The sequence below is a fragment of the Xiphophorus maculatus genome, chromosome 11 (genome assembly GCF_002775205.1).
Source record: "Xiphophorus maculatus strain JP 163 A chromosome 11, X_maculatus-5.0-male, whole genome shotgun sequence".
Classification (NCBI taxonomy): domain Eukaryota; kingdom Metazoa; phylum Chordata; class Actinopteri; order Cyprinodontiformes; family Poeciliidae; genus Xiphophorus; species Xiphophorus maculatus.
In genome coordinates, this window is record NC_036453.1 from 20104437 (window position 1) to 20130908 (window position 26472).

A 26472-nucleotide genomic window follows, 5' to 3' on the forward strand; every position below is an offset into this window, starting at 1 on the left:
AGGCTTCTTCATGAGGAAAACAAAGCGCTCTGTGGCTTTGTTACAACGAAATCTGCAACCATCAGAGGGCGCTGTTGGTTGTGAATGTGATAATCACCACTTTCACAGTCGTCAGAACGAAACGGAACAAAATCTTTCAACACACTTGACTCAAATAATCAGATCATTAGCTGGACTCTGGAGAACTTGACTGGATACTGAATAGGTCATTAAATAAAATAAAGATAATAAAATGATAGTAAACCTATAAAACCCTCAAGGGGAATTAGAAAAAGCTAAATTAGAAAAAAATTAGAAAAGTTTTATAGGAAATCAAATCTAGCCTCCATCAGCATTTTTTCTAATAAGAAATTATATATTGAAATTCTCCATTGTCTTATGATTAAGTTTTTCTTAGTTTTTAATTTAGTTTTACCATTTCTAATGTAAGGGTCTGCTTTAACCACAGTCAAACACTCTAGAATGGACTGAATAAAAAATATTATACATAAAGTGATTGAATGACTGATAACAGTTTTATTATTCTGTAATGGTCATATTATTAATTGCTTTAAAATTGCAGCAGGCCTGCTCGTGTACCTATCTTCTTTCGACCAGCCTCCCTTTGTGCCAACTGCAACGTGGATTTAGCAAAAACCGAAGAGCATCTATTCACTCAGCTATTCGCTAGAGGGCGCAAGTGTTTTATCCGAACAACAAGCGCGTCCTGGCTTTTGCTGTTAGTGATACGTACCATATTCATTTCCCTATAATTTATGCTGCCAACTGACAAATTCTCATAGAATCAAGTTACAACAGTAGATTTGTGATGCTTTGCATGTTTAGACAAGATCTTTTTTAAATATGTCTCTTTTCCCACCCGGAACAAATGTGTCACACCCCTTCTAGATAAGTATATAGAATCAGTTATGTTTATTTATCAATTCACCGCAATTGTCATTTCAAGGTAGGTCTATGTAATTTCCAGTTATATATATTCAATTCAGTTTAAAGGATATCCAAATCGGTCCAGAACATTTAAGTGTAATCTAACTTTAGTCAACAAAAGAAGGTCGTTACACAGTTGTGAGGAACTGCAGATGAAGTCCTCATCTGGACTGTGCATCCAATGAGCGCCTCCAGAGACTGCCCCCGGTAAAGGAGAGATTGTGTGTCCATATTTTAACATATGACAGAACTGCTCCGTCCTCAGAAAGCAGCGGTCGCCTCAGCGCTTACAGGTGGAACATGAAAATGGACCATGACCGGGAGGAGTTTACTCTGAGTGAACTTGTACGACCGGTGGCATTGTGTTAAGAGCCCTGCGCTTTGGATAATGCTCTTCACCCTTATCTGTGCACTTTTCCGCTTCCGCTGAGATCTTACATTCAGCTTAGTTTTCTTTGCTCTGTTGGTCATAGCGTTCCTCACTTGATGCAAACATCGACATGTTTGTCAGGACAGTTTTTCTCCTCCACTTTGTCAAATTTATTCGATGCATGGAAAGTGAGATTTGCTTTCCGATTAGGCTGGATGACGACAGGGACGATCTTAACAACGACTTGGATATCAGTGTTAGAAAGCATGTCATGAAGATACAAGCTTTCCAGCAAGAATTAGTGATCGATTTACAGCAAGATTCAGATTTCATTGCTCCCTCCATCTCCATCCAAGACGGGTTTTGGTTCTCCAACACTGATGTCAGCACTGACTTGAGAGGGTGTTTTTACTCTGGATATGTGAACGGCGACAGAGGTTCATATGCTGCTTTAAGCCTCTGCAAGGGTTTGAATGGCGCCTTTGGCTTCCAGGGTTGGGAATATTTCATCCGCCCGGTGCGCAATGACACCCGGAGTGCACAAGACGCGCACATCGTCCGACGCAGACCCAGCAACGACCTCAAGCAGAACTCCACTTCCAGGTGCGCAGTGGAGAGCGAGCTGAGCCCCTTAGACGCGCAATCCCTGCAGAAATATAAGCAGATGACGGACCTCAATAATGTGACCGAAACGATGCTGAAGAAGATGGGCAGAGCTAAAAGGTTCGCGTCTGTCCCCCGGTACGTGGAGACGCTGGTGGCTGCGGACGAGTCCATGCTGAGCTTCCATGGGGATGACCTGAAGCACTACCTCTTGACGCTGATGTCGGTCGCAGCGAGGCTGTACAGGCACCCCAGCATCCTCAACTCCATCAGCATCACAGTGGTGAAGATCGTGATTATATCCGAGGAGGACAAAGGTCCCAAAGTCTCCGGGAACGCAGCCATGACGCTGCGTAACTTTTGCACTTGGCAAAAGAAGATGAACAAACACAACGACAAGCACCCGGACTACTGGGATACAGCGATTCTCTTTACTAGACAGGTAAGATAACATAGTTCACAATAAGGCGGGAAAAACTATTTACACCCTAGAGCCTTTCTTCAACATATATACAACCACAAGCTTATATTGTTTTGGAATATGATACGTTAGACCAAAACAAGATGTTTATTTGTAGATTAAAATGATATAAAGTAAGAAAAACACATTATTGGAAAGAAACTATTAAAAAAAAACTATCGAAACTATTACATGCTATGTATTTATGCCTCTTTAGTCTGTTATCCCTAAATAAAATGCAATGTATTACCAAGAAACACAGCAGCAAAGTGCTATGCACACACTGCACATTGCCCTGAACACATAATCACCATGGTAACACTTGGTGATAGCAGCATGATCCTGTGGAGATGTTTCCTTTAAGCAGGAGCAGAAAATCTTGTCAGAGTTGATGGGAAGATGGACTGACCTAGATTCAGATGAATTAAGAAAAAAAATATGCCAGAGGCTGCAAAGGTCCTTCAGAAAGAGGAGGAGATTAATCTTCCTGCACTTCAATGATCCTAAACAACCAGAACTACAATGAAGAGCTCTTAGATGGACTCACATTCATGTGTTATGTGGCCTAATCAAATCCCAGGCCAAAATCCATTTGTGAATCTGTAGCAGCACTTGGAAAATTTATGTACACGGACGTCCTACGTCTAATTTGCCTACGCTCAAGTTATTTTGTGAAGAAGAAAGGACAGACAAGTAAAGACATACACCAACAGACCTGAAGCTGCAAGATGCCAAATGGTGGCTCTATGAAGTATCGACTCTAAATGGCTAAAAACAAAAACGCATACCTAATTTTTCAGATTTAAACGAAAACAAAAGAATGTATGCACACAGGCATATTTCACATACATGGTGGTCTTCCTGTCAAAATCAGCCTTGTCGGTTTTTTGGTCAGCTCTGAAACACAGTTCCCATCTTTGTGGAAAACCTCAACACAACTAGTGTTACAACACTGATGTAAACCTCATAGAACAAACACTATGTAGGTATAAATTTTAAACCATATATAACAAGCTTTCTAGACTGAGACATCATCTTTAGGACATGAGAGACACTTTGCCATGCTTTCATCTAAGGCAGGGGTGTCAAACTCCAGTCCTGGAGAGCCACTGTCCTACAACGTTTAGATGAGCCTCTGCTGCACCACACCTGAACAGAATAATTAGGCCATTAGCAGAACTCTGGAGAACTGATCTACACAAGGAGGAGGTAATTAAGCCATTTCATTCCAGTGTTTTGTACTTGTGGCACATCTAAAAACTCCAGGACAGCGGCCCTCGAGGACTGGAGTTTGAGACCCCTGATCTAAAGTAAATCAGGATCCATCCAAAAGCAGCTCCATCCAGAATAAAAAGAAAAATGCAATATAAGGTGTTGAATTACTTTTGGCCACTTCTACTGTGAGCTTTGGTATAGTTCTGACTTTTGCCAAACATTAAACGTCAGTGTCCTCTGGGATGCACTTGTTGGAAGCATCTTGCTTCTTTCAGCCCTTCCCATTCTCCTCCAGCCCTCCTCCAGCTGGGGTTTTTCCAGCCCTGCCCACCATCCTGCCTGCACCTCATTAAACCGGCCCCTGAAGGGAGGACTGAATCGGTTAGGGAACTGATCAGAGTCGCATCCTTCAGCGTATTTGCCCCAGCTGCTTGCTTCGAGCCAGGAACAAGCAACTCTGCACAGCTGCAGACAGCTCACACAGTTGGATCTTTACAACACACCATTGCGTCTGACATAAACTTCCTCTCGCATTCATTATCTGTGCTGTGTTGATTCTGCACCACATTCCCTCAGTCTCCAGAGCACGGAACTCAAAAAGGTTGCTCCGGTTCCGCACTTAGGTATTTCATAAAATCCGGATTGTTTTGGCTCCGCAGCTGACATTACAAACTACAGAGCCAGTTCAGATGACCCTAATAAACTGCACAGGGCCGGCCCACGATGAGTAATGTGGATACAATTTGCTATATAAAGCAGGAAGGCAGGCGACAAGGGATTCCAGCTCTGTTGCAGCAAGCATGTCTTTCAGTGACCTCATCTGCTTTAATCAAGGACTGTTACAAGCACAAAAAACAGCATTTACAAGAAATTTCTTATACAAACCATTAACAGCAACTTAAATGTTCAGAAATTGAACACAATTGTTACAGCATGCATGGCCAAGACCTACAGTATGCACAAAACCTGCTTAAAATGATTCAGCTCAAACAAAACTTTAGGTTTTGATAAAAAATAGATCAATATTCTTGTACATTTTGTGTATAGTTATGACCAAAAGAAAGCAATATAAGTTTTCAATTTGGTTAGCTTTTATACAATCAAATCAATCAGAAGGACAGTTTTAAAAAGTCTTACCAAATATGATCAGGAATTGGTTGTAACTTAACATGTTTTACCATTTAAGGCATGGAAGCAGGACATTTCTAATTCAGTTCTAGCTTCTCTGTCACATTCCAACCACAAACTTGAATGTATTTCATTGGGATTTTATTTCACAGAGCAACAAAAAAAAGCAGCAAACATTTGCAAAGAGGAAAGAAAATATTTTGTTCTTTTGCACTTTGAGTAACTCGAATTGTTTCCATGGTTCTCTTCAAAATAACTCAAAGGACTGTCAGATTAGATGGAGAACATCTGTGCACATCAGTTCTTAGCTTAAAAACTGAAGTCAGAATTACCTTGGGAAAAGTCAGAGGTTTCTAATGGAAAATCCAATATAATTGCATGCAGTTATATTGGAAAAGTTGATATACTTTTCAGTCATCTTGTATCTTGTCCGTTCTTTCACATACTTCTTTATTTAACATTTTGTTACAATGTTTGAAAGTAGAAAATGCTGAAGAATACATTGTAAATGCTTTGTTCCAGTAATATGAGTCAGACTGGTGACCAAATCTCATGTTTAAGCAAATCATCTTTCTGTCTACTGGGGCTTATTAACTGACTATTATGCACAAATTTTCTATTTTTCCTGCAAATAATTTGGCCTCCCCCGAGTAACAGGAAAGACTGCCCCAAAGGGTGTATCACAGTTTGACATCTGTGGGTCAAACTATTTCACTGTAGCTTTCTTCCAGAATTCCCCTGTATTTAACTTCATCCTTCTTCCCATCAGCAGCTTCCCTCTCCTGCTGGAAAAGAGCTTCCCCACAGCATGGCTTTTGTCAGTCAAATCTGAAAAACATTAATCATTTTGCACATTTTGCATCTCATGTGGTACCTGGTTTTGTTTTGTCACCTACAATCCCGACAAAACATACTCATGTTTGAGGCATGAATATTTTTTCAAGATACTGAACAGAATTTGGGAAATTGGCTACTTCCCCTCCCAAGAGACTAAGAAAATTTGGAGGTTTAGCTTTAGATACCCTACAATTGAGTTTTTCCACATATCTTCTTTCGCAAGGGGAACATTTGGAGCATCTTCTGTTGATCCATGTCAGTGTTGACTGTAAGGTTTAGTCAGTGTGTTTTTTATTGTTTACCGTAACATTTATTTGGTATTAAAGTCTCTTCCATTGTGTGCTGTTAACTAACCGACAGAGTAATTTTGTAGGTTTTATGAAGACCAACTTGATGTTGTCCAGAGGCAACTGTGGTTTGGGCTTAAACCCTGCTAATGGCCTGATTACCGTTAAATGAATGTTGCAAAATTACTCATGTCATTATAGTACACTGTCTGATTACTGCACAAAAGCAGCCAAGAGGTCAAATCAAACCATAAATTTGTGGTTTTTCCCCTGGGAGAGGTATTGCATTGTAGCTAATAGGTTATGGTATTTTATTTTATTGCCTCTTAGAATGGCTGAGGGAGAAAGCACCCCAACAAAGTCCAAATCTATCTGTCCATCTCCCATCACTTCAGAACAAGAAAGCATTGAAGTGCATTACCTAAAAATGCCAACAGAGCCACATAATCTGCAAAAACAAACCAGATTATCTCCTCTACGGAAATTATGTCTAAAGATCCAGCATATGACCTACACAAACAGGACTGAAGACAAGGAATAGCCCTGACGTAATCCAACCCGCACATTTTGAATAATCCCAACTTTTTGTAGAGAATGTGAATACAGCTTCTGCTTTGGTTATACGAGGACCAGTTAGCTTTTTAAAACATTTAATAAGTCCTGAAACAGCCCCACAAAAACATAACCCCTCTCCAAATTCACAAAACTTACATAGACTGGACAATCAAACTTTCCTGATCCTGTCAGCGACTCCACATGTTTATTTCCTAATATGGCACAAAAAAGGACGAAACTGTGATCATTAAGAGAGGAATCAAAAGCTTTAGCATATTTCTAGTTCGAGGTGTTTGTTTCTGAATACAAAAAAAAGAAAAGATCTACACCAGTGGGCCGAATTAAGTCATAGCAAAGAACTAACTCCCTAATATGGCAATTTCTTCTCTCCTGCTATGTTATTTCTTATTCTTCTACTTAGCCTGTCCAAATGTTCACATGTCAACAATACACATTAGCACATCTGGACTAGATTTTTACAGGCCAACAACCGTGGTTTCTGCGGTTTACTTTTGGAAATATTTGTCATAGCACTCAATGTCTTCACTTGGCACCGGGTTTTATGTTCGCATTTAGCTCACCCCAGGATTTTCAGGGCTGGACGTGGTCAGACAGTGCGTATGCCGGCTGCCATAGGAGTTTAGTGTTTGTGAGAAGTGCATAGGGTTAGAGGCCTCTTTCAGCTCCAGGCAGATGGGCAGTTGTTTGTGGCAACCAGTGCTGAAAAAAAGTCCTGTGATTACGGGGTTCAGGTTGAAACGGACACAAAGTCAAGTATTGGGTTTTAAAACTTCGGCAATGGAGAAATGGGTCAACTGGAAACAGCTCTGGCATGGAAATATTATAGGTTGGGACAGTTACCTCATAGAAGACGGTGTGCTCTAAACACTGTTTCTCACTAGGAAGATTTAAAGACTGGGTGGTGAAAGGCAATACTGAGCATTACTGGGTCTTTTCCAAGTCTCCAGAGCACAGCTCCTTACAGAGACCATTAAAAAAAACTAAATCATATTTAATATTCCCACTTTTTGAATAACATCATTCTTCTTTAAGTGTAATGGCATTATACTCAGTCATGACATTTCTTTAGGTCTGTCAGTCGTGTGGTATCACTGCAAAGTCAGGCTTAGCTGCAAATTTAGAGCCTTCAGCCAAGAAGTCTGCTTCTGATATGAAATTAAACAGAAATCTCTGAAAACATACTCACATTTCGATTTAAAACACGTGTTTCTATAATCAGAGGAATCATCTTCAATGAAATTACAGCAACGTATCTTATAATAGCTGAGATTATGTTTTTTTCTGACAATTTATCTTAAGTGATAAAGGTTGGAAGGCCTCCTTGCCATCATCCTAATCTCTCTATAGGGTTCAAGTTAATGTTAATATTAACTCCAGGCAGAAGAAACATGGTGCCAAAATTAAGAGATTACTGCAGTATGAATAATTTTGATCTCAACAGTACTTGCTGATATAAAGTTTTGACTTTGGCTCTTCAGTCCTGTGTGGGGTTCCACATTTTATATTCAGTTTCTTCCACTTCACAGCAAATTGTTCCAGGGTTTAAATAAACTGACAGTAATCCAACATGGCACTGGACATTGTGGTGGATTGTTGTCCCAAAATGATTTTGAAATTCTATCGCCTATATTTTTCTGGTATGTAGTGTCCTTTTCATAACTTTGGCTCAAACATTTTGTTCTAGTTGTTTTCAAACATGGACTGCTGATTGGCAACAGCGCCATAAGATGTATCATCTGATAATCTGTAGCCATGTTTTCATACCAATTTTGCTTCTTCAAACTGAATTTATGCCTTAATGTTCCAAGAAATATTATTTAAAGTGCGACAGGCGCAGCCTTTTTAAAATCCAATGTTTATACCTTAATTACACAGTAACCATCTGGCAAGCCATGCTGCTATTCCTTTGGAAGCATATTTCCTACAACTGAGCCAAGCATCGTATTTCCTTCTCATTTCAGCTTTGCTTCTCATGCTGCATTTTTGGTACAGCATTAGAAGGAAAATAATAATAACTCATGGGGTTCCACTTCTGACATTATTCCTTAGCTCCTGATTGTTTACAACAGGTTTCCAGTGTGTCTACGTGGCCGAAAAATCTGCTAATGCAAGCAATTCTCTTGCTTGGCTTGTGTTCGCCCCCTGCCCTGCTCAGATGTGTTGCTGTTTTAATGCAGGATCTTTGTGGAGCCTCCACCTGCGACACTCTTGGCATGGCAGACGTTGGCACCATGTGCGACCCGAAGAGGAGCTGCTCTGTCATCGAAGACGACGGCCTCCCCTCGGCCTTCACCACCGCTCATGAGCTCGGTAATACCCAGTTCTGACATGGCTTCATCCAAAACACACATTGTTGTTGTGCATGTATATTCAGAAGATTTTGTCCTCCAGAAATGATTGATATCCGTTGAAGTTAATCACAATTTGTCACATTACAGCCACGCATTTGATTGGGGTTTTTTCTGATAGACCAACACAAGCTGCTGTATAGTTATGAAATAAACAACATATTAGATAATACTCTGAAAATGTGGCATGCATTTCCATTCAGTCCCTTTACTCTGATACCCCTAAATCAAATGCAGTGTGACTAATTTCCTTTTAATTAGAAAATCAGTCTACCTGTGTAGGATTTAATTTTTAATTTATTAATCCAGCTGTTCTATAAAGGTATCAGAGAACATTAGTAAACAGGTTAGAGAGAAAGTTGTAGAAGAAGAAGTTGTTCTGAGTCAATGACCAATTTTTTTTTTTTTTTTTACTTTTTAACCTATGAGCAAAAATAACACTGCAGATCAAACTAAAGACAACTTTCCCCAATGGGAAACGTGGTGGTGTCAGCATCATGTTGTGTGGATTTTTCTCAGCCGCTGGGATCGTGAAGCTAATCAGAGTAGATGGGAAGGTAGATGGAGCTTCACGGCAGTACTGGAAGAAAACCAGTTAGAAGTTGCATAAAACTTGAGACTGAAGTTTATATTCACCTCCCAGCAGGGCAGCAATCCTAAACATTCCAGCTCACAATTATGCATTGCTTTGTGCTGCTTTATGTCATAAAACTCTAATTAAATACACGGATGTATGTGGTTGTGACATGACAAAATGTAAAGACCTCTAATTGACCTGAATACTTTTGAAAGACACTTTATATAATAGAGATATCTGACATGTGTTCAACAGGCCATGTGTTCAACATGCCACATGACAACGTGAAGGCCTGTGAAGACGTGTTTGGAAAGCTGCAGGAAAACCACATGATGTCCCCTACGCTTATTCAGATCAACCGCACCAGTCCCTGGTCTCCTTGCAGTGCTGCCATCATCACCGAGTTTCTGGACAGTGGGCATGGTGAGTTATTGATCATATTTCTAATATCTTGAAATGTTAATGTGTTTGAATTGAACCACATTACGATTTGACCTTTAGGTACGTGAGTGAAAATAAAAGCTCTTGACTTTTTCTTGTGCTTTTCCTCCAGACAACAGGAGTTTTTATTAAACAAACATCAGACCTTGGGTTTCTAGTCTTGCATCAGCCAAACCTTTTCTATTACTGAGCTCAGAGGAAAATTGCAAAAAAAAAAAAAAAAAGCAATTCATACATTTGGGATGCAGATTGTTTGCCAACCAGGCCAAACCACAGGACCCAGCCTTAGAGCAACGCAAAACTTATTTCAAAACTGCACCCACATGTGTCCCAAATTACAGGACTTGGCTTTGCGAGAGCCACCGCTGTGGTTTGGAGACGAGATGGCTCTGCCCAGTGCTTCCCATGCAGGTTCACTACAAATAGGCAAACATCTTTTGTTTTTCTTCACCTCCGTTTTTGAAATGAAAATACTACAATATAAATTTGCGAGAAAGGCTAACAATCATTCTTAACACAACCAAAAGCATTGTCTTTTATTTCAGGACATTGTTACAACCCGTTCTCCTAACACTGACTTTTAATAGCTGTTGCCACAAATGGCTGGATGTTTCCAGAATAATGCTACCTGCTCATCTCGCTACACAGATATTGTTTTCTTTGACTGCTCTTCAGAGGGAGATTAGGAAGGAAGAGGAGCGGTTCAGTTTATTGGGTGTAGAGTGAGTGTATATATAGCTGTTAGCCATCAGCTAATTTGTCTGGCTTCTCTGCCAAATTTGCTGTGAAATGGAATGAAACAAATATACCGCCAGCTGCTGCGTATCCATTTAGCTTTATAGCAGGAATGCAACAGCAGTTCAGAGTCAGATACTGTTTTTTCCCCTCTGCACATAACTGCTTTTGGATGCAAAGACTGCCCACAAGGAGAAGTTGTGGACGATTGCAAGGAATCAAAACCACCTTCTTAAAGTACCCCATTACTTGGAAAGTTCTCGTGTGCCATCTGTATCTAGTGGTAACAGTGCTTTAATCTTTGCATAATTTACAAGCTGCCTTTAATTTTAAACTTGTATCACAAAAAAGTCTAACCATGTTTGGTCAAAATGTTTCTGCATGTTCAGCAACAAGGGTGGGCTGGTGGGTTTTTAGGGGAACTTATGGATGTGCTGGAGTCAAGATGGCTGTAGAGTGTGGGATATATGTGAATGATGTGTATCCCACAAGGTGCCATTCCCCCCAACAAAGCAAAAAAAAACAACAAAACAAAACAAAAGAAACACTGAGCAATTATTACAGGGATAATAAGTATGGATCACATTGTTTTCTACATTTTTTTGTTAAAAATTTACTGACATCTGCAAAGTTTTGTAGTAGAAGGTTCAGAAACCATTGATATTTGGCAGGAATTGAAAATTAAAGAGGCAAAATACTTTCACTACATTAGCAGGACTTGATGTTATAACAATAAAGTTGACCAAAGTTCAAAAGTAGATATTGAGCATGGCTAAAGCAGTGCTAGGCTCAAAATAAAACATTTTAGTGTGTATTTTATATGACTGTCATTACTCTTTCGTCACAATCAGTCCCATCTCAGATTTGGACTTTAATGGGAACAGGGTGAGGACAAATGAAAGAAAGATGTGGGAAGATAACATGCACAATGATTTCACTGTTTTGTTTTAGCAGAGATGGAGTGAGCATGTTTTAAGATGACCTCTATGTGACTGACTTTTGGAATGTGCTTTTAGGACTAATTTCTTTAATTTTTTCTATGAAAAGTATGTTTGTGTGTGAACTGGAGAGAAAGCAAATCATTTAGGCAAAAAACCTGCCAGTGATAAACCTCACTGAAAAAAAGGATTGCATCTGTTAAATATAACAAGATTTGTACAGTAAGACATCATTACACCTGTACTAAAACATACTGCTTTGTGATAACAGCTGAGGAAACGTCAGTCCCATTATCTGTGAAAACAGCTTAAATTCATCAGCTTTTTTAAACTGCCCACACCAAATCCATTTTATTAGTTAGGGACAAAAGACCATGACAATCCAAAGTATGCAAAGTTATTTAATTTGGATCCAATAGTGCTTTCACTGTTTTATACTGTATTATTATTATGACCTAACATAGCAAGTCTGGCACAAACATGATACTCACTTTGCCAAGTTCTGACCTTAACATGCAGTTTTTCAAAAAGTGATCTTGTTTGTTTGTTTAGCAAAGCTAGTAAAATGTTGTCCTACATCATAAGATGTTTCTAAAATTGTCTCACTTATTTACTCTTACTAACTACCAAAGCTTCTGTCTTGTAGGGGATTGTTTGCTCGACCAGCCTCAGAAAACACTAGTTCTTCCAGATGTGCTGCCTGGTTCCTCCTACGATCTCGACCGTCAGTGTGAGCTCGCCTTCGGAGAAGGCTCCAAGCCGTGCCCTTTCCTGCAGCCGCCATGCAGCCGACTGTGGTGCACAGGGAAGTCCAGCGGCCATCTGGTGTGCATGACTCGACACTTCCCCTGGGCAGACGGGACCCGCTGTGGTGACGGGCAGGTCTGCGATCGAGGCGTCTGCTCTGACAAACAGCTACAAACTGTGAAGGTATGACTGAAGGAAGGATTTACTAAGTCTCATCAGTAGACAACAGGGTGTGATTAATGGACATTATTTTTTCAGTTGGATGGTCGTTGGGGTAAGTGGGGTCCATTCGGTTCCTGTTCCCGCACATGTGGAAGCGGGGTCCAGCTGTCTAAACGAGAATGTAACAACCCAGCCCCTTCAAACGGGGGCAAATACTGCCAAGGAGTACGGGTCAAATATCGCTCCTGCAGCCTCAACCGCTGCCCTGAGACAGGTGGGAGTCACTCAAAGAAAATTTTAACAATGAAAGTCTGAATTGAAAACCCAGTCCAATGTTAGCTACGCCCAACAGCAGCTTCATCTCTTCTTTTCTGTCCTCATCCATCTCTTTGTGTAGATAAGACGTATCGAGAAGAGCAGTGTGAGACCTCTGGCCAGACTTTCAGCAGTAGCCGTGTTGCCCAGTCTGTGGTGTGGGTGCCAAAATACTCCGGAGTTTCACCAAAGGACAGATGCAAACTCATCTGCAGAGCTAACGGGACTGGCTATTTCTATGTACTGTCTCCCAAAGTAAGCAGATGTTGGATTTACTCTTGTACTTTATTTTATTATTTTATTTTTTTAGATTAGTTTTCCTGTTGAACTAAATTTAGAGCAAACTCAGCCTGTAGATAAAGTAACTCATGGGACAAGTAATAACTCAGGTTTTAATAAAAAAATATATTTATTTTAAGGGTCAGGATAAGTGCATTGTATTTCAAAACTATTTAAACTCTGAACTTTCTCTCATTTTGTCACGTTACCAGCATGTTTCACAATGGTGATCACAGTGATGTGCAATGTTGGTTTGGAGCCACTTAGTTTCCACATGGCTTTCCCTTCAACTCTTACAGAAAACTCGATTTCTGGAATAATATTTGTCCTATTAACAGATTCTCCAACCTGAGCTGTGAATTTCTGCAGCTCCTCCAAGTTACCATCTGCCACTTGGCTGCTTCTCCGATTAATGCTCTCTTTTCTCAGCTGGATTTTTGTCTGAAAAAAAAATAAAAATACATCACTGCCTTCCACTTCCCTACCTTTTATTGCCCTATCACATAAAATACAGTGTATAATTTTCAAGAAATCAGTTTTGACTTCGATAAAGTTTCGTTTGCAATTTTCTTTTGACAAAAAAAAAAAAAATATATGGTCATGATTGACTTGTAAAAGCAGCAAAGAGGGTAAAACATCCAAATAGTGTTTATGTACATAGCCATCTTAACGTCGAGAGAAGTAAGGCAATGGAGGGATAACAGCTTGTCTCCATCAGACAGCAGGGCGTCCGGTGAGCAAGAGCAGAAGTGGGTTCACTCCTCTCTCCAGCTCTGAGTCCTTGAAGGAATAAAGCTCTGAATTACCACTGGATATTTTACCCACAGAGACATGATATTAATGAAAATATACTCTTTTTTTCCCCCCAACAGCTAATCCTAAAGCATAAATTGGTGTGTTGGAGTCAGTTCAAAAAGGATTAGAGTTCACAAAAAAATAAATAAATAAAATCGGGATAGAAATGTACATCATCCTAACAGATTTTCTTTTGTGAATGTTTCCACTTTGGAGTCCAAAGCAGATTCATTACCTCAGCAGATGCTAAGCAGTGACTCCTCCTACTGTAGTTTTGTCAAGGTCTCCCTCAGGGGGTGAGAGTGGAAAAGAGGCTCCAAATGCAGAATTATAAGCTGAGATTTTCTGCAATAGAGCTATGACTCATAATTTTGTCACAGCAGTTGCACTACATAACTGAAGTTATGTAAACTTTCACTGCAGTTTACCAGATAAGCATTTAATTGGCAAATGATTAAACAAAGTTGTCAGTGACCCACCAGACTGCTAGTTATTTTTACTTGTAAACACATATCAGTGGTTTAAAATGTGTTGCAGCTAACGCTAGTAATAGGTGCGAGATGTAAACTTGTATAACCGACTTACAAAGCTGAAAAAAAATCCACATATTTAAAAAGTTGGATTTTTAAATAATCCAACTTTTATTATTTAAAAAGTTAAATAATTTTCATTTTTAGTTTTAATTTCAAAACTCAAATGAAAGGTTCCTGCTCGATAAAAAAGTGCAACTTACGGCTTGGGGACTTTCTCTGGTTACATATGACATAGTTAATTTATCTGTACACTGGTAAATGCTGTGGAAACATAGGGGTTAATAATCTACCCTAGGAATGGTTGAAGTAGTGGAAACGTGTCTTAAGACTATTGTTTTTTAATGGAATAGGTTTTCTTGCTCTTATTGACATAAGAGTTGCACTTAACGTGGCTTATTAAGTATGGAAATTTGACCTTGATTTCTATTTGTATAATACAGGTTGTTGATGGGACTCCATGCTCGCCAGACTCCACAGGCGTTTGTGTCCAAGGGAAGTGCATCAAAGCTGGATGTGACAGAGTAATTGGCTCCACAAAGAAGTTTGATAAGTGTGGAATCTGTGGAGGCGACAACAAGAGCTGCAAGAAGGTGTCGGGACTCTTCACCAAGCCTGTGTGAGTAAAACCAGTGACATCCCACTAAGGGATTCTTGTGCCTGCCTTTTTCCCCACTCTCACTTCAGCAGAACTTCATTAGCTTCACCCTTGACAAAAGCACTCATTGACTGTAAATGTTTTGGCATGCAGGCACGGCTACAACTTCGTTGTCGTGTTGCCAGTGGGTGCTGCCAATGTGGACATCCGTCAGCGAGGCTACAAGGGAATGATGGGTGATGACAACTACTTGGCAGTGAAGAACAGCAAGGGGCATTACCTTCTCAATGGGAATTATATTGTGTCCGCTGGCGAGAGAGACATCATTGTAAACAACAGCCTGTTGCGCTACAGCGGCACCACCGGCCTCTCCGAGACCCTGCATGCCGTGAATCCCCTAGGAGAGGCCTTGACTGTGGAAGTGCTGTGTGCAGGCAAGATAACACCTCCTCGCATACGCTACTCCTTTTACCTTCACCGTCAGACCAAGGAAGACAAAATGCTGAAGAAGGGGGAGCGTGCAAATTTGGAGAACAGCGTCCTGACAAAAGACGAAATGACGGAGGATGAGGAAGACAATCTTAAAAGCTCTTACAGCAAGATGAATGCTCTTGTCGGGAAATGGATATCTGCACCCTGGGAAGAGTGCTCGGTGTCCTGCGGCCGTGGTTTCCAGAGGAGGATGGTGCAGTGTCTAAAATCAGATGGCAAGCCAGGGCTGGACTGTGATTCTTCACAAAGACCCTCTGCCACCAGGGTTTGCGGAGACCCTTGTGCTGATTGGTATATTGGGCAGTGGTCCCCCTGCTCCAGAACCTGTGGGAAGGGCTTCAAGAGACGACCTCTCCACTGCAAAGACCAGACTGGGCTTCTGCTCCCAAGGGATCTTTGCAAGGGCTTACGTAAACCTCAGGAGCTGGACTTCTGTAACCTAAGCACTTGTCAGTAACGTGAAACTATATATTAAAAAAATAATGTTAATAATAAATAAAATTCTGTGTTTCAAAGGAAGCAAAACGAACCCTCTAGCTAGTATTACACCATATCTAGTGGTTTCAGCTGTTGCATCCTGCATTGTTGGACTGCTGGAGGATATTAATGGAGAGTGCTCAGAAGAAAAACAAGAACATGAAAGAGCAGCAGCCAAGGAATGAGTTCTGGCAGATCAGTTTCAATGACATCAGTTTGGCTTTCAAAAAAAATCACCTCGCTGTAGCTTGATGAAAGCTACTCAATTTGAAAGTCAAATCAAACATAGATCCCCTGCACTGCTAGTTGATACAGAACCTTTAAGCAATCAGCCTATTTTAACAGAGTGAGTCTGCAATCCATTTTATGTCACAATAGTTAAATTGCACAGATGTCAGAGTTTTAGCTATATCTCACAAACATTGGTGAAGTCAGCTGGGTGTCAAAAAAATCTGCAAAGTTATCTAAACTGACAGCTGGCAAACTTTTGATGTTTCCTGACAGTGTGTCTTCATTTTTTATTTTTTTTAACTCCTCCAGGGGGTCTTTTCATGGGCTCTAGAGTCCCTTTTCATGAAGTAGGCTGACAGGAAAGGGGGAAGGAGAGGGGGGAAGACATGCGGTAAACGTCGCCGGGTCCGGGAGTCGAACCCGCGACGGCCGCGTCGAGGACTTGAGACCTCCAAATGTGGGTCGCGCTAACCACTATGCCACCACGGCACGCCCGACAGTGTCTTCATTTAATCATAAAATCATCATGAAATTCACAAAGTTATGCAGATACTGCTGTAGCAACAGTTATTTATTAGCAATATAATAATTATGTTTCCAGCTAAACAGAATCAGAAAAGGCGAATGACTGTCGACAGCATTGATAGGACACTTTATTTTTTCCACCAATTTAAAGGCAAATCTTCATTATGTGGTTAATTATGTTCCAATAATCTAAAATACTGGTTTGACATCAGTGCTCTGTTATTGCTCAATAAACCTTTAAGGCTAATGTACTTCCATATCAAGTCTGTATTCTTCATACATGATTTTTCAAAATTGGATGTCTTCACTAAGAGATGCTGGTGACTGGAATTGACTAATTTTGAGCTTGACATGTCCCGATTTTCAATCGACCAGTCAAAAACTGAAAAAATGTTTTCTTTTTCCAACCAGCATAAGCACCATGATAAACTCTGTAATGGTGTTAATGCTGTTAATGAGTGAAGGAGAATTAGGTTAGTCATTTCCAGTATTACTGAGGTGCTTAAAATTTTGTCACAGAGATTTTGAGAAGCAAACCAAGACAAAACTAAGATGTTTGCAGTTTATTTAGGCTCTGAAAGACCAAGATTTAAAACAGGTAACAGTAAGGCCCAACCGCATACACCAGAGTATTATATTTATCCTTTATATATTATATTTATCTGATAGAACATGCTGCATTCGAAAATGTTTTTCTGGAAATCAGTTAGCCAAGCTAAAGATCTAAATTCTCTAGAATATGCACAATGAGACTAATGAGTTGGTTATTAATGCTAACCATGCTAATTATTAGCAAAAAATGCTAAAGTGTGTAGTCATTTTGTCTTTGTTTTTAAATAGTCAAACTTGTTTTACAATGACTGCCCTTTTAGTGATGTCCACTAATGTTTAATAAAAGTCAGAGTAGAGTTGTAAAAAATATTTTTGCTGTTATTCTTCTACGTTTTAAAGAGACGTTGATTAAAAATCCGTAACAGTATGCCATACCTCAAAAATCTCAAAACAAATTTTTAATTGTATCTCTTCAGATGATTCGTCTATTTGTGCATTGTTGTGACACTAGCTAAAAGATTATTAAATATTGAAGAAACCTTTGGGTCATTTCACCTCTCCACCAAATTTTAAGCTCTTTTTCTCTACTGATTGTGTTTGTCAAATATCATTTTAGAAAATTGGATAATTAGAGCAACTCTTGAAAACATATCTTCCTGATACAAATTAATCAATAAAAATTAAACCTCTCAATTTCCCTGACATAATACAAACTGGTTAACATTCACTCATGTATGAAAAATATGGACTTGTTGTGCAAAGCCTTTAATCTGCGACCCTCGTTTGACCTCCGCCTTTTGCCTTCGCTGTTCAATGTCATCATGTCCTAAAGCCTGTTACGTCAAGCTTGTCTGGAACAGATACCGCAAATAATTTAAGGTCAATAAAATAAAAAAAACACAGAGGGAATGTTGTTATCCTTGTATATCTTTATTCCTGGCCCCAGAGTCTGAACTAACTTGTTCCTGAATGCTAGATGTAATCCTGCCATTTGTTATGTACTTATTTTTTTAAGAGGCCAGATTAAACAATATAAGATCCATCTCGCAACCAACTACAAAATGGATGTTATATTAGTGTTAGTCGTTTATATTTTTCTATGTTCTTAATCAGCTTTTGCACTTTGTACAGCAAAAGAAAACAATGACTTACATGAGCTGTACTGTATACTATGTATACATTTTCTCAGCTCTGTGCAAATTTTTTTTTTCACATGTATTTGTAATTGTTATTGACTTCTGCATATTTATTCCAAAATAAAGCAATTAAATGATACTTAAACTTTTCTCTCCTTTCTTGATGTAAGAGGTGTAACATGCATTCTCTGACTGTAAAAACCCTGACAGACACTTTAGAGCGATGGCTACTGAACTCAGATTTGAGGCTCTCAGTAGGTTGTGATGAAACTTACATCTGAAAACAAAATTAATTTAAACTTGATTCCTTATGCAACATTTTAGCAAAAGAAAAAAAAGCACTAAAAGGAAGGATCAGAAACCACAGCTCTGTGTGTTGAAAGTTTTATGTTGGAAATTGAAATGAATCTGAAGTTTAAAATATGAACCTCTTCTGTATCAGTCTGTAATAAATCCCTTCTCTTCCAGGGAATGGAAGAGAACATTTAAAAAGATCAAGGTTTAATTTATTTGTCAATGCTACATCTGATCTTTTTCCAAATCATAACTTATGTAGACGTGTAATATATACAGTATATACGTGTAACTAATATACATTTACATGTTCTTACTGATCAAAATAACACACGTAAGGAACAAGAAGTCTACTTCTGGTCATACAAATAAAAGAGTCACTGTCAAATAAATGTTTAACAATAATATTATTCAATTGATTACTAGTGATGCCTCTTTGGAGGGAATCGAATGTTCAGAATTCATTCACTTCAACGAGCTGTTCGAAAGAACTATTCAAACGATCCATTTTTGAAAATATTAATTTTCTAAGAGCAAGCCATTTCATGAAAACAAAAACATGTATGTATGTTTTATAAAATATAAAATTTCAAAATAGAAATGTCAAATACCCAGGAAGTTTTTTTTTTTTTTTTTTTTTTTTACAAGATTGTGTGCATTAAAATTTAAAGCAAACTGTAGTTTGCCTAAAAAGTCTTGGTTCGGTTGAAGGAAATCCCAATGCTGTTCCAATGCACATGTGAATATCAAGAACATGTGAGCCCGCTTCAAAAGCAGGAAACGGACTGCAGCTCAGGGCATTCTGGGTAAATACAACCAAAACAAACACACGAGTCTCGCTCTGGCAGGAGAACTTTCATGTTTTTCTTCCAAAGACAACAAAATCTAAGATCTGATGCCACTCCATTTTGGTTTACATTTTGTGAAGAAGCATCTTCCTGGGTTCTTGAAGCAGCCCCGCCACAGTCGATGGGGGTTGTTGCCTAACAAAAGTTGCAATTTTGGCCTGAAGTTGACCAGAGCCTGTTGGACTATCCATCTTTAATTAGACTTTCATAAAAGCTTGGATAAAAAGATCTCCAGATTTTTATCTGGTCTTACGGAAAAGGGCAAAGGTTAGGAAGAAGTCTTCTCTCTTACATTTATTCATATCCAGTTCCATAAAAGGAGAATGCCACCTTCTTGCTCTCTGGGTTTGAACTCCTCGGCTATCAGGCATGACATCATGTTCAGTGTCTTATCTCTTCCTCAGCCTGTAGCCCCTCAGACTGTCCTGGGACTGTCATATCTACTGGGTTGAGTGCAGCAGTTCTGTGTGGGTCGGTTTCTTTCCTGAAAGGCTGACAGGTCTAACCATCTCCAGCTGCGGCTCATTAAGGCTTATCAGGAACTAATGTAAAGACTGGCTGGGTGAGGGGAGGGGAGAGTCACCAGAAGATGATTTTGTAGAGTTCAGCATGAATATTGCAGAAAGGAGCACGAAAAAAGGAAGAAGTAATTTCAAGATTTGGATCTAGACATACTGGAATAAACCAAACGTTGTCCATCATAGGAAAATCTATTTCAAGGATTTGTAATACCTCTCCTTGGGCTGCCACCTTATCGTGGTGGAGGGGTTTGATTGCCCCAATGATCCTAGGAGCTATGCTGTCTGGAGCTTTATGCCCCTGGTAGGGTCACCAAGGCAGACAGGTCCTAGGTGAAGGACCAGAAAAAGCGCAGCCCGAAGACCCCAATGATGGACAAGAACTTCGGACTTAGTGTTCCCTCGCCAGGACGTGGGTCACCGCCTGTCTCCACCACTCTGGAGCCAGGCCTGGAGGGGGGGCACGATGGCAAGTGCCTGGTGGCCGGGCTTAGCCTGAAGAGGAAACATGTTCCCCCTCCCATGGACCCACCACCTATGAGATGGGCCAAAGGGGTCGGGTGCAATGTGAGATGGGTGGGGGTCGAGGGAGGGGACCCTGGCGGTCCGATTCTCGGTTGAAGAAGCTCGCTCTTGGGACGTGGAATGTCACCTTTCTGGTGGGGAAGGAGCCAGAGCTAGTGTGTGAGGTTGAGAGGTTCCGGCTAGAAATAGTTGGTCTCACCTCGACGCATGACTCTGGTTTTGGAACCAGTCTCCTTGAGAGGGGCTAGACATACTGTACTTCCACTCTGGAGTTGCCCATGGTGAGAGGCGTCAGGCAGGAGTGGGCATTCTTGTTGCACCCCATCTTGGGGTTTACCCCGGTGAACGAGAGGTTAGCCTCCCTCCACCTATAGGTGGGGGACGGTCCTGACTGTTGTTTGTGCTTACGGGCTGAACGACAATTAAGATTACCCACCCTTCTTTGAGTCCTTAGAAGGGGTACTGGAAAGTGCCCCTCCTGGGGACTCCCTTGTTCTGCTGGGGGACTTCAACGCTCGCGTGGGCAATGACAGTGAGACCTGGAGAGGCGTGGTTGGGAGGAACGGCCCCCCCGATCTGAACTTGAGTGGTGTTCTGTTGTTGGACTTCTGTGCTCATCACAGATTGTCCATAACGAACACCATGTTCAGGCACAAGGGTGTCCATATGTGCACTTGGCACCAGAACACCCTAGGCCGCAGTTCGATGATTGACTTTGTCATCATTTCATCAGATCTGCAGCAGTATGTCTTGGACACTCAGGTGAAGAGAGGTGCTGAGCGGAGCTGTCCACTGACCACTATCTGGTGGTGAGTCGGCTCCGGTGGTGGGGGAGAATGCCGGTCAGACCTCTGGTGGAATCCCCTGCAGCTCTCACTGGACCGGTTTGCAGCTGAGTGTGAAGTGTGATGAGGATCAGTGCCTCCAAATCCGAGGCCATGGTCTGGAGCCGGAAAAGGGTAGAGTGCCTTCTCCGGGTCAGGGGGGGTGTCCTGCCCCAAGTGGAGGAGTTTAAGTATCTCGGGATCTTGTTCACGAATGAGGGAAGAAGGGAGCGGGAGATCGACAGGCGGATTGGCGAAGCGTCTGCTGGGAAGCGGGCGCTGTACCGGTCTGTGGTGGTGAAGAGAGAGTTGAGTCAAAATGCGAAGCTCTCAATTTACCAGTCAATCTATGTTCCCACCCTCATCTATGGTCATGAGCTTTGGGTCATGACCGAAAGAACGAGATCGCGGATACAAGCGGCAGAAATGGGTTTTCTCCGTAGGGTGTCTGGGCTCTCCCTTAGAGATAGGGTGAGAAGCTCAGTCATCCGGGAGGGACTCAGAGTAGAGCCGTTTCTCCTTCACATCGAGAGGAGCCAGTTGAGGTGGCTCGGGCATCTGGTCAGGATGCCTCCTGGACGCCTCCCTGGTGAGGAGGCCCCGGGAAGACTCAGGGCACGATGGAGGGACTATGTCTCTCGGCTGGCCTGGGAACGCCTTGCGATTCCCCTGGAGGAGCTGGAACAAGTGGCTGGGGAGAGGGAAGTCTGGGCCTCCCTTTTTAAGCTGCTACCCCCATGACCCAACCCCGGGTAAAGTGGAAGATGGATGGATGGATTTGTAATAACTCAAGGAATGAATGTTAAAAGTCTTTATTTCAACATCTAATAACCACAGTAGCTGTAGTTGTTTTTTTAAGCAAACTAAAAAAAATTTTCATTTTGACCCACAATCCTTATCAATTCCTCTTGGCTTTGATTGGTTGTTTTTGACCGAGAGCGGTGTATTTCTGCAGGTGGCAGTAGGACCACAGGGATGCAGAGGAACTCGACTTCTTCACAGATTATCTGCCTCATATTATACTGTCACTACACAGTGACAGTTTTATCAAATATTTTAAAACAATCCCATTGTGAGACATCACATAAAATTAACATAAAATCTTCCATTGCAACCACATCAACATTCCAACCATAAAATTAATAACCACTGTACATTTATTTAAGTGTGAAGCAATATTTACTTGGAATTGAAACTACAAAATAAGCAGTAAAGGATTGAAGTTATCCAGCCTTCTGAGTTGGAAAAAACTGTGTTTTTATGAAACCTCAAAGTCTGGCCCTGAACACACTAAATGAAAGCAACAACACTCTCCTTCACACATTGATTGGTTAGTCAGTCGGCTCAACCGAAATTAAAAAGAAAAGGTTAAAAATGTCACATATTTGAGGGTCACACAAACTGCAAGTGCATCTGGAAAGCTTTTTGTAGATAGATGTAAAAGAGCCGGCATTTTATTTAGTGATCAATTAACTAAAACAAGAAAACAGCATTGATTACTGCAAGATTACTGCCATGCAACCTGCAGAATCAGACTGTTTTTGAAGGTTGAAGAGTGTTTCTCCATGATCAGCATAAGTCCTGCTCTTCCCTCCTCTTTCAAGAAGAAAACCTTCTCCAGTCCTGATGCCACCAGGAAGCAAAACAAGTGTGAGACCTTGAGAATACTAGTACTCATCTGTTAATTCCCCCATGAATTATCTGCTCCTGTTTGATTTCTACGCCAGTTACTTATACTATCATCTGCAAGAAAGTGTTGTAATAAAGCATGGGTGGCCAGCATACCTTGCAGCAATTCCCATGTAGCCCATAAAGTCTACTTTGCATTGCACAAGTTTCACAGTCAACATTTCAGTCATGCAACTGCAAGTATTTTCCACCGATTGAGCAGCGATGTGAACTCATTCTCCCTGTCCATGTCTGTGACCAGTCCAAGAGTGCAGCTGTGAGCTGAAGTGGAAATGTTGAATTGTGCAATTTTCACATGACGTGTCTGACTGTCTGACTTTAAGAAATAGGTCTGTGAGTCTGCGGGCGGTCTCATTTCAGACATTTTTTTGAATTAGTGAAAGAAAGCAGCCTTTCAAAAACAAAGAAAAAGAAAAGACTCTCAGGGGTTTGACCTAGATAAGAGAAGATAAGGAAAGAAACTGGAGCAGAGCCTGTGAAGTATTTATTTGTCTGACCAGTTGCCTTTCACCTGGATTTACACCCATCTCGGTGCAAGTGTGATGTGTTTGATTAGGCCAGATTGCCTTATCAGAGGAATGTATGGTTGAAAAAGTTTCTTGAATTTAACTTTTAAGATGGGAGAAGAAAAAATGTCTTCATTTAAATGTGATGAAAAATGAGTGCATACCCTTACTTTAACACGTTTTTATTTCAATTCTGGCATTGAGCATTCTTGGGTATACATCTGCCAGTTATAGAAAATTTGATTAACTCCTGACATTTGTATACTTTTGTTAAACCTAAAACTAACATATAACATGTCATGGAAAAAAGACAGATCTTTTCTGAAGGTGCGCAGAAAGCGGCAGTTCTGTGTCAGAAAATTTTTATCATCTTTGTTGCCTCTTCCTTCCACTCCTCACCCTTGAATATTTTATATATTCAATATATAAAATGGAAACCATAGCTGCAAATATTATACAGAAGAACTGTCACAAATCCGACGTTTAACAAAATTGCAAGGAGATATTCATAGATGGAAAAAGATCATGAATGTGCTCTAGAAGAGCATATTTATGTGCTACAATAAATCCGGCCTTTTCCCACGGTTTCAGATTTTTATTTGTTACACCATGTTAAAGAAAAAAATTATAATTTCCATCCACTTCACAACTGTATGCTACTCAGTGTTGGCCTACCACATAATGTAGCAATAAAATGTGACAAAATGTGAGGAAGTTCAAGAGATACAGATATTTTTGCAGTGGACTGTGTAGAAAAAAATCTTCCTCGGATGTGGAAGAAAGATATGTATATACTGAAAGTTTACAACTGAACAAGCAGACAAGGCTTTCAAGTAATTTATTTCATAAACAATACATCCCATTTTCTCATGTGTTATGCTCTCCACAGCTGTGAGGACTTGGCATTTAATAACAAGCTTCATTTCATTTCCCGTTTAAATAAATATCCCGACACTCTAAATTCTTTTGCTTTTTCATGCTTCATCAATGACAATAAAGCAACCCACTGTGAAATATTGCAAACTTTTGTAAGGCTGAAAGAGTCTGCAAACGTTTAAAAGTGAAAAGCTCAGTTTTATTATTTTATTTGACTAATGATACATATTTTTTTCTGATCAGATGTAAGCATTTTATTTGTGGTCGAGTCTAACTGTCCACAAACCACAACAAATTTTAAAAACCATCAATTTTGTATGTTGCTCTCATGATTAAAAACGGGTTCTTGTAAAGGCTCAACAAGCCCCGTTTTTCCAAATCTAAGTGGGAATGTGCTGAGCTCCGCAGAAACTGGACTGCCTGCAGAGTTGTGATGATAGACCTACAGCTGACCTCTGCTGAGGGAAAACTGCAACGCAGTGATTCAGCGCCTTGCAGCCGAGTTACCCTGTGTGACACTTCAGTGACACATTTGGGTTGCGAATGCCACGATGGCTTCATTAACCACAAAACATTGGGTCTAAACACATAATTCACGCCTCTGCTGCTGAGTTCTGGTCTGGAAATATGCTTACTCATGTGAATGAATCCATCTGGCCTTTTAGTTGATACATTTGTTGAGAAACATCCTTGAAAAGGTCGCTTTTTAAGGAGTTGCAAGCATGCAGATAGTGTGTCCTCGTTATTCTGCTGTACGTCCGGCAAGTTTACCGGATTCAAGGAAGTTCTGGGCCTGTGCCTTATCTATCTATTAGTCACACTCTAAAGGCAGACATAAAGGCTGCGCTATGCCCAGTTTGGAAAATCTCTGACTTGAATTTCACCATTTGCAGATGATTCAGTGTTTTTCATTGTAACTTCATCTGCTGTTGTCTTTCTACTCCTGCCGTTCTGAGGTCATGTCAAGCTGCCCTCAGAGTTGCCAACTAAGTAAACGAGATACAGATGCTCACATAATATATTCTGGCCCTCATCTGTTTGTTCATGGGCTTCAAATGTCCAAACAGGACACAGGAGGTAGAATTAAAAGTCACAGTAAAATATATTTAACAAGAAGATCAGACGTGAGGAAAACGTCTATCTGGTCGGAGAAAATTGCACATATTCAGGCAACGATGGGGAAATTATTTGTCCTCTTTGGCGTTGAATATTTCTGAAAAGAGACGGAGCAAATCATAGGAGATCGGCATATATTTCCATGTTACTTATACTTTCATTTTGGGACACTTCGACATTTATTGACAACGTCGCTACAAACAAGTTGTTTAAGTTTAAGTCAGAGAAATTGGCCCCTGGTATGTTTTATGAAATTATATCCATGCGACATCAATGTTTTGAGATTTGATTTCCTTTAAAATGTCTTGGAAACAAAACACAAAATCAACTGCAACTCTAAACTTCCCCCCTCAACAAGGTGATTTATTGACCTCTTTCTGAACCTTCACCTTTGGCTTTTAGATGATACATAAATATTAAAAAGTAACATAGTAGGTTAAACATATCTGGATTTATTTTTACATCTTGTTTATATTGTGTAGAACATGCTCTTTAATCTGACTCACAATAACTTCATGGAAAAAAGCCGGCCGCCTTTCCATTTGGTGATATGAAAGGAGATAAACGCTCAACCTCGGGGTGAACTTTTCGTCTGGTATGTCAGTGTTTGGTAGGTTCACTGAGGACAGTCTTTTGGCCAGAGTTTAGTATGAGCCGATTGAGAAGAATAATTACCATTATCTTCCTTCTTAACTCAGCACTCAGGGTCAGTGACTGAATGAAAACCTTTATCAGCAGATTGCAAAATGCAGACATTAACTACAATTGCACTACACAGATACATACAGACAAAACAAATCAGACACTGCATTAACTCTACAATGGGCAACAATTAGGGGTTTAACTGTACACATAAATCATGATTCTGTATGTAATTATGTTTTGGAATCACAATTTGACACAACGGGAAAAATAAATTGTTCCAACTGCTCTTTTTCACCCATTTTGAACAGAAAATATCCCTCACTCACACGCACACAAACAAACAAACAAGA

General features: G+C 40.4%; 1 protein-coding gene across 1 annotated transcript; it reads left to right on the plus strand.

Moving 5' to 3' along the window:
- The first annotated feature begins 799 nt into the window (after nucleotides 1-799).
- adamts15 (ADAM metallopeptidase with thrombospondin type 1 motif 15) lies at nucleotides 800-16420 on the plus strand. The gene is made up of 8 exons (XM_005802899.3): nucleotides 800-2342; nucleotides 8581-8713; nucleotides 9584-9751; nucleotides 12089-12372; nucleotides 12448-12625; nucleotides 12749-12921; nucleotides 14714-14889; nucleotides 15022-16420. The coding sequence occupies exons 1-8, from the start codon at nucleotides 1428-1430 to the stop codon at nucleotides 15815-15817; spliced, it is 2823 nt and encodes a 940-aa protein (XP_005802956.2). The 5' UTR covers nucleotides 800-1427; the 3' UTR covers nucleotides 15818-16420.
- Nucleotides 16421-26472: the final 10052 nt, after the last annotated feature.

Excerpts from the sequence above, each read along its gene's own strand:
- adamts15 (XM_005802899.3), top strand. The coding sequence starts at position 1,428 with ATGTTTGTCAGGACAGTTTTTCTCCTCCACTTTGTCAAATTTATTCGA. Across the intron at positions 2,343-8,580 it reads CGATTCTCTTTACTAGACAG|GATCTTTGTGGAGCCTCCAC; the intron begins GTAAGATAACAT and ends GTTTTAATGCAG. Across the intron at positions 8,714-9,583 it reads CACCACCGCTCATGAGCTCG|GCCATGTGTTCAACATGCCA; the intron begins GTAATACCCAGT and ends TGTGTTCAACAG.